Below are 8113 nucleotides of genomic sequence, written 5' to 3'. Positions count from 1 at the left end.
GATCATTCTGCTAATCATTTCTCAGCCTTTAGAGAGGCTGAGAAAGTCCCTTTCCCACTCTCATTTCAAATGCCCCTGAATTAACAAAAATAAGATTATACTAATAATAGTAATGACCAATACTAAAGCACCAGGCATTCCTTTAATCACTGTATATTTGGGAAGTTTATCTTTTTAACAACCTGTGAAAAGGGTACTATCAGGATTCTACTTTCCAGATGAGAAAACTGAAGCACAAAGAGGTTAAGGGGCTTTTCAGGTCATACAACTAGAAAGCCGTGGAGCCCATCGGTATCCATCTGAGCCCCAAGGAAAAATGGGCGCCATGATCTAGTTGCTGTTTAACTGCTGCGTCACGTTTGCTGGGCTGCCTCCCGTCTCTGGATCTTCGTCTCCCTACTGGTAAAATGGGGGGGATGGGATCTAATGTTGCTAGGGGTCTTCCCATCTCTTTTGAATTTCAGCCTTCCCATCAGCCTAATCTCTCAGACCCCCACCAGGCCCCAGAGGCTTCCCGGGGCCCCATCACGTCCAGGCTGGACACTCTCCATCACCACGCCAGCTCCTCCCACAGCCCTGGGATGCCTGGCTGCCAGCAGCCTGCGAAAGAGGTCCCTGAGCCTGGCCCGGAAGGGGCGAGAGAGGTAGAAGCAGAGGACGGGGCTGACAGCACAGTTGGAGTAGGCCAGGAGAGTGCAGAGGCTGGAGGCCACGTACGCCACGGGCGTGGCAGGCAGGTCACCCATAGCTGCCACGTAGCCCAGCACAGAGCAGGGCCCCCACATCAGCACGAAGACCACCAGCACTATGAGGATGAGCCCGGTGTTCTCCTGATGCTCCCGGGCGCTCTCCCCCACGGGGCCCCGGGGCTGCGTCCACAGGAGCCAGCCCATGTGGCCGAAAGAGCAGCCCAGACCCAGCACACAAGGCAGGAAGGCCAGGGCTCCCAGCAGCGTGAAGTAGCAGGAGGTCTGAGCAGGGTTCAGAAGCAAGAGGCAGGCCCAGGCCCCCTCCTCCACAACTGCTCGCTGGAACAGCCAGGTGGGCAGCGAGGCCGTGAGGCCCAGGGCCCACATGGCCCCACAGAGCAGCCGGCAGGCACCCGGGCCGGACGGGAGGGCCAGGTCAGGCCGGGCCACAGCCACGTGGCGCAGGAGCGCCGTGGCCACCATGCTGTAGAAGGTGCAGAACATGGTGGCGCTGTTGGCGGCCTGGCTGGTGGTGCAGACGGTGGGGCCCAGCCACCAGTCCTGCCGCAAGAAGCTCAGCAGGAGCACCGGCACCACACAGGCCAGGAAGAGCAGGTCGGACAGCGTGATGTTCACCATGAGGCTATTGGTCAAGGAGAGGAGCGGGCGGGGGGCACCCGGGCCCCGGCCCACCACCAGCAGCATCAGCCCGTTGGCCAGCAACCCCACCAGCAGGATGAGGCCACAGACCCCTGCAAAGACGAGTCGGAGCGGTTGCTCGGCTATGGCCGTGAGCCCAGCGCTGGACGTGGCGTTGGCCTCCATTCTGCTGCTCCAGACACGCAAGGACAGCGCAGAAGCCAGGCCGCAGGCCACCTTCCTCTTTCCCTGCCGAGCTCCCTCCTCTCACAGACCCCTGCACACGGTGGGTGCCCCGGGCCTGCCCCAGCCCCTCTAGACCTCTCAGCAACCTGGTGGGATGGGCTCTGCCAGTGCCCTGGGTTCAAATCCCGACTCTGCTACTTGGGAGCATCACGGTCTGGTGTGGAGCTCGTGTGGCCTGTGCTGCTCAGCCTCCTCTGTAAGGAATCGAGGAAATAAAGGAAGTAACACAGGTGTCAACAGTAACTGTCACTCAAGGACGAGATGGAGGTAATTTTCATTTTCTTCTTTATAACTGCTGTATTTCTAAAATTTTGCAGGGGGTACAAGTTGAATCTGATAAATATTTATATATTAGTATATATGTTTATTAATAAATATAAATATATACTATATTACTATAATATATATTATATAGTATTATACTATATATGATATTGTAATATTGTATGTTACTATATATTATAATATACAGTAATACTATATATATTACTAGTATGTATATGACTCTAATATATGTATATTTAGTATACACATTACATATATGTAGTATACCTTGGAAGAAAAGTTATGACCAACCTAGATAGCATATTCAAAAGCAGAGACATTACTTTGCCGACTAAGGTCCATCTAGTCAAGGCTATGGTTTTTCCAGTAGTCATGTATGGATGTGAGGGTTGGACTGTGAAGAAGGCTGAGCGCCGAAGAATTGATGCTTTTGAACTGTGGCGTTGGAGAAGACTCTTGAGAGTCCCTTGGACTGCAAGGAGATCCAACCAGTCCATTCTGAAAGAGATCAGCCCTGGGATTTCTGTGGAAGGAATGATGCTAAAGCTGAAACTCCAGTACTTTGGCCACCTCATGTGAAGAGTTGACTCACTGGAAAAGACTCTGATGCTGGGAGGGATTGGGGGCAGGAGGAGAAGGGGACAACAGAGGATGAGATAGCTGGATGGCATCACTGACTCGATGGACGTGAATCTGAGTGAACTCCAGGAGACGGTGATGGACAGGGAGGTCTGGCGTTCTACGATTCATGGGGTTGCAAAGAGTCGGACACGACTGAGCGACTGAACCGAACTGAACTGAAGTGTATATATATATATATATATATATATATATATATATATATATATACTTAGTAGACTTATTATATATATATACACTTAGTAGACTACATATATGTAGAAGTATGCTACATATATGTAGCGTGTATACTATATACACACTAGTGTCATATACATACTAGTGTACTATACTTAGTAAGTATATGTATGTAGTGTAGTATACATATTTAGTATAGCATATATATTATTATACATTTAGTATAGTATATTTATTTATTTAGTATATAAATATATATATGCACTATACATGTTTTTAAACAAAACCTCGCCCTGCCTATGAAATGAGCAAGTTTTAAGTTCAAGTGGAAAAATGAATATGCAAGGGCTTTGAGAAAGTAATAAAGCCCCAACAAGTTGTTCCTAAGCATGTTTGCACATTGGGATCAGCTGAGGAGTTTCAAATTTTAAAAACCACTAATACTGGGACTTCCACGGTGGTCAGTGGTTAAGACTCTGTGCTTCTACTTCAGGGGGCATGGATTCAAATCTCTGGTCGGGGAATTTAAGATACCTTATGCCACTTGGTGCAGTCAAAAAAATATTAATTCATGGGTCACACTCCAAAGACCCGATTTGACTGGTTTGGGCTTTGGCAATTTTGAAAGACCAGCTGGGGAACCACAGCCTTCAGTGGTCATGCTTAGCTGCTTACTGGCAGGGTAGGGGAACTGCTGCCCTGCACCCAGCCCGTCACCTCTGCTGAGGACATGGGGAGTCCCAGAGTGAGAGCACACAGGCTGAGAGACGGGGTCAAGTCATCCCAGAGCTGGCTCAGGGGCTGATGCCTTCATCTTGCATGTCACAGACAGGCCAGGACCCCAGAGCTTTAGTGAAAAGAGGCAGCTTACCCCTTAACTCAGAAACTAAATAAATATTTCCTGAGCATTTACCCATAACCAGGTACTGGGCAAACAAAGCGAAAAAGACAGTTCAGTGGGATCCTGATGCTTGTTTCCATCCGCTTGTCTCCTGCGCAGGGCATGGGGGTTGGAAAGCCCCTCCACACCTGGCTCAGAGCCGGGGCCCCCTGAGTCCCTCCTGCAGAGGATTTGCTTGTTCTCAGGGTGCCATGGCAGCCACTTGCTGAGAAGAGACAGTAGGTGGGGAGGTCTCTGTAGATTCTGCTGCCGACACCCCAGGTCTCAGACTCTGGTTCCAGGAGCTGCAGGGGAAGGGAAACTGAGGGACCCCCAATACCCTAACATGTAACTCTCCAGGTGTTCGTCACTGCTTTTTTGTTTCTCCCGTCTGGCCCAGACTTGCCTGCTAATGATACGAAATATGATTGGAGAGGAGGGGAGGGAAAGGGCGAAGGGATGGGGAAAAGAAAAGGCTCAAAGGACCTTGCTGCTGCCCTATTTGTAGTCTATAGAAAGGTCCGTGACTTCAGGGTTAAGCTTATAGGCACTAGAGCCTGAGTTTAGAGCCTCCCTTAACCACTTGCTTAGCTGCGTGTGTGCGCACGAGCTTGTCGCTTCATTCGTGTCCAACTCTCTGCGACTCTATGGACTGTAGCCTGCCAGGCTCCTCTGTCCATGGGGATTCTCCAGGCAAGGGTACTAGAGTGGGTTGCCGTGCCCTCCTCCAGGGCATCTTCGCGACCCAGAGATCGGACCTACGTCTCCCGCATTGCAGACGGATTCTTTTTTTATCACTGAGCCGCCGGGGAATCCATCTACAATCTACTGGATCTTCTCTGCGTAACTTTCCTTATCTGTAAAATGGCGATAATAACAGGCCCCATCTCGTGAGGCTGATGTGAGGACTAAATGAGGTAATACAGTTAAGTGCTCAGAACAGTGCCTAGCGCAGCAAGTGCTTGGTAAATGATGGCTCGTGTTCTGATCCTGCCCACTTTCAGTTCCAAAAAAATCTCTCTTTTCTGCCACCCCTGCCCAGACTCCGTTTTATCCCCCTGCCCTCCCCTTCTCACTCCAAACCCTGAGACCCATCAACTTAGTCTCACCCTCTGTTTCTTCATCAGCTTCAAGCTAAGCTGTGACCAGAGCCCCCTTGACAGACATGCCCTGAGAACTCACCCCCTTGCCTGGAGGTTCACTCTGAGGTCTATCCTGAGTCCCTCCTGCTGCCTCCTCACCTGCCTGTGCTGCTCGGAAGTTCCTGGGCTCTGCTTGGTGACGTGGGGCCTTTTGACACCAGGGCAGACTGGTGACTCCTCCACAGCTGTGCTCTGCCCTGAAGCTGGATCCAGCCTGCGAAAGCTAAGAGAAGGTTCTGGGCAGGAGTGCTATTCCTTCTATCACCCCACCTCCAAGGAGCTAGCTGCCCGGGGCGGGGACAGAGCTGAGATGGGAGGGACAGGCAGAGGGGCCACTTCTGTACCAGACTCTCCCAAAGGACAGGGGCGCTATCCCCTCGACCACTCCCCCAGGAATCACACCCTGCCCAGCTGCCTCATTAACTCGCTGGCCCTTAGGACAGAGATGCTGGTGCCTGCCAGATCCCCAGACCCCAGAGAGAGGCCCATGAGCCACAGCAGGACCTGCCCGCCACTCTCAGCCAGGGCCCGGCATCACTTACGCTGGCCCGCCTCCTCCTGTCTCTGGCTGTCTCTGGCTGTCTTTCTCTGAGCACACTAGGGCCTAAAACCTACTCAGAACAGGAGGAAGGCTGTGGGCTCCCAGGACCCAGGGAGGGAGAAGACATAGGGGCTGAGAATCAGTGAGGCAGACTGGTAAGACAAACAGCTGGATCACAGGGATTGTTCTGCACTGACTAGAGATGGGATCCACTAAAGGAATCTAATGTAACCTCTGCTGCCTTCTGATACGTGAATCTTCTCCACCTCACCTCTTTGCCAAGTGTTCCCTGGCTTCTGCTTGTTTGCCTCTAGTGACAGAGAGCTCAGTCGTTTAGAACTGAGCAGAGGGATACGGACCAAGAACAGAGACTTTTTTTATATATAATTTTTATTGGAGTACAGTTGCTTGACAGTGTGGCGTTAGTTTCTACTTTGCAGCACAATGAATCAGCTACACGTAATCATGTCCCCTCCCTTCTGGACTTCCTTCCTATTCAGGTCACTGCCGTGCATTAAGTAGAGTTCGCTGCACAATACAGTATGCTTTCATTAGTTATCTACTTTATATGTAGTATCAGTGGTGTATATGGGTGTCAGTCCTAATCTCTCAATTCCTCCCACCACCTCCCTTCCCCCTTGGCATCCATACATTTGTTCTCTACATCGGTGTCTCTTTCCCTCCTCGTTCTCCTTCAGTCTCTCTCTCTGTACCTCTGTCTCTGGAACTGAATCTGCTTGTCTGTCTACGAAACTGAGGTTTCCTCTGATTCAGAGGAGGAAGTCACCAGTATCCGAATGATTACAAAGTACCAGATTCAGCAACCTGCCCACTCTGGACCACAGTACCTGGTAAGCATTTCTGTGGTTAACGGAAAGATGTGACAGTCAACGTTTACAGCAAACACTGATGCCGGGAGATAGCACAACACCCAAGGCCATCTAAGACTTTCAAAACAAGCTCCCCAAGGGCACTGAAATCCCCAACCCCGGGCTACAACGCACAGCCACCTTTCAGGAGGCGAATGTTGTGTAATTCTGGGAACTCTCACAAAAACTCCAGAGAGGAGCCTGTGAATAATCTGAATCCAGTTTCCTGCTGCTCCCAGGCTCCCCCAGCCACACCCCAGCTGCACTCTCAGTGTGTCCAGAGATTGACAAGTGTATCCTCAAGGCTGAGGTTGGCATCAGAGGCACCATGGCATGGAGCAGGGGGTGAGGTCCCCAAATGTGAGCCCTTAAGAGGCAGATCTTGGGAAAAGAGAGTGGGGTTGGGGCTCAGGGAGATGAGGGGAATGGAACATACCAGGGGCCATCAGCTCTTCCCCAGGAATCAGATTCTGCTCGAAAGAAACCCCCTGTTTGCAAACCAACACATTGAGAATGACAAGGTTCACCAGCTTTGCCAGGCATGGAACAGTGGGACTGCTTTAAGAGTACTTTGCAATTAACAGGCCATTTCAATTAGGAATCAGCACCGAAGCAAGCTCTTTGAAAAGTTTCCCTCTCGCCCCTCAAGAGTTATTCTTATTTCTGACTACAGAAGGAATACCCAGTCATCGTAGAAGATCTGAAAACACAAATACATGTAAAAAGGAAAACACCCCCACACCTTTACCGTATAATTTTATCACTTAGAGATGTTTTGCCAATACTGTGGTGTATTTTCCTTAAGTCCTTTTTCTGGACTTTTCCTTTCTTCAAAGAGTTTTAACTGCCCCCCCCCCCCATCCCCACCCCACCAATCTTATTACTCAGAAAAGTCCCTCTCTGGAAGTGCAAAGGCCAACGTTAGTGCAGCCTCTACCCTGGGGTCTGAGTCCTGACCCAAGGAGGGTTTTCCAGAACTTCTGAGCTAGTCGTCTCTGTCACTGCTGTGTCCAGGAAGGTGGGACCGGAGCCAAAGCACAGGAAACCCAGGGAGGTGGCCAGCCCACTCCGGCCAGGCCAGCACCTCAGGAGCAGCAGCCAGCTCTCTTTGGAGGCTTCTCGGGGGCCACCTCCACCAGTGAGCCCTTCAGGCGCTCTTCTTGCATCTTGAGGGACCTGCGTGAAGATGCCCGGGCATCAGTTCTCTCTCTCACCTGCCAGAGGCAGCAGGGAGGGACCCAAGGGTGCAGCTGGGGGCTGGACCCCCTGAACTTCCACTCTGCCTCTGCGCTGCGTTCCAGATGGCATGAAACACCTTTCTGTCTCCTCCCTAGCATTCTCTGCAGCCTACTGTGTGCCAGGGGCAAGGGAGTCTGATTATAACCGTGAAGCCAGTAGGTCTTGCCTTGCGTAGTGTGGGAGACGGAGATGGGAAGGGGCCATCAGGATCCAGGAATGGGGCAGCACACAGAGGGACTTCACACCAGATCCTGGAGGGATTTAGGGTGAAAGGAAGCAGTGCTGGAGCCGAGACAGAGCACTGGACAAGGGTCCACTTGCAGAAAAGAGGGAAGGGTGAGTTCTAGGCAGAGGGCAAAGGCTTAGTGTCAAGAGACAGCTGGGGGATCGGTGAGGCAAAGCCTCTTCATTCATTTGTTTACTCACAGTATATTTCCTGTGTGCCTGGCACTGTCCTAAATCACAGAGCCTAAGGACTGAACGGCCAGAAAGAAGCCCTGGAGGCAGCAAGGATTCAGGGTTCTGCTGGCCAGGAAGCCACAAGTAGGACTTTTATTGTAGGGCAAAAGGAAGTCATTGAGCAGTTTCCTGTCCCAGGGATCAGACGGGATCAGGTTTGCAGTTCACCAAGCTCACTCTGAAAGTTGCTTTGTCAGAGAAGGGGCCTAGAGATCGGGCCATCTAAGACCCCTCCCACCTCACGCATTTCATTCATTAGTTGAACACAGACATGTGCCAGGCTCCAGGGGGAGGAAGTGCTAGTTACT

General features: G+C 51.2%; 2 protein-coding genes across 2 annotated transcripts in view; both read right to left on the bottom strand.

Annotated features, from left to right (window-relative positions):
* Positions 1-485: 485 nt before the first annotated feature.
* LOC101102432 (galanin receptor type 3-like) lies at positions 486-1621 on the bottom strand. Its single transcript, XM_012101425.5, has one exon. It carries the CDS (start codon positions 1512-1514, stop codon positions 486-488), a length of 1029 nt encoding a protein of 342 aa, XP_011956815.2. The 5' UTR covers positions 1515-1621.
* Positions 1622-5609: 3988 nt separating this feature from the next.
* RAB44 (RAB44, member RAS oncogene family) overlaps positions 5610-8113 on the bottom strand; it is a 37736-nt gene continuing 35232 nt past the window's right edge. The window contains exon 14 of the mRNA XM_027958956.3: positions 5610-7283. Coding sequence (XP_027814757.2) covers positions 7193-7283 — 91 coding nt within the window. The 3' untranslated portion in view covers positions 5610-7192. The remainder of the gene's footprint in view (positions 7284-8113) is intronic.

Source organism: Ovis aries, chromosome 20 (genome assembly GCF_016772045.2).
Source record: "Ovis aries strain OAR_USU_Benz2616 breed Rambouillet chromosome 20, ARS-UI_Ramb_v3.0, whole genome shotgun sequence".
Lineage (NCBI taxonomy): Eukaryota > Metazoa > Chordata > Mammalia > Artiodactyla > Bovidae > Ovis > Ovis aries.
This window is presented reverse-complemented; position numbering and strand designations above follow the sequence as displayed.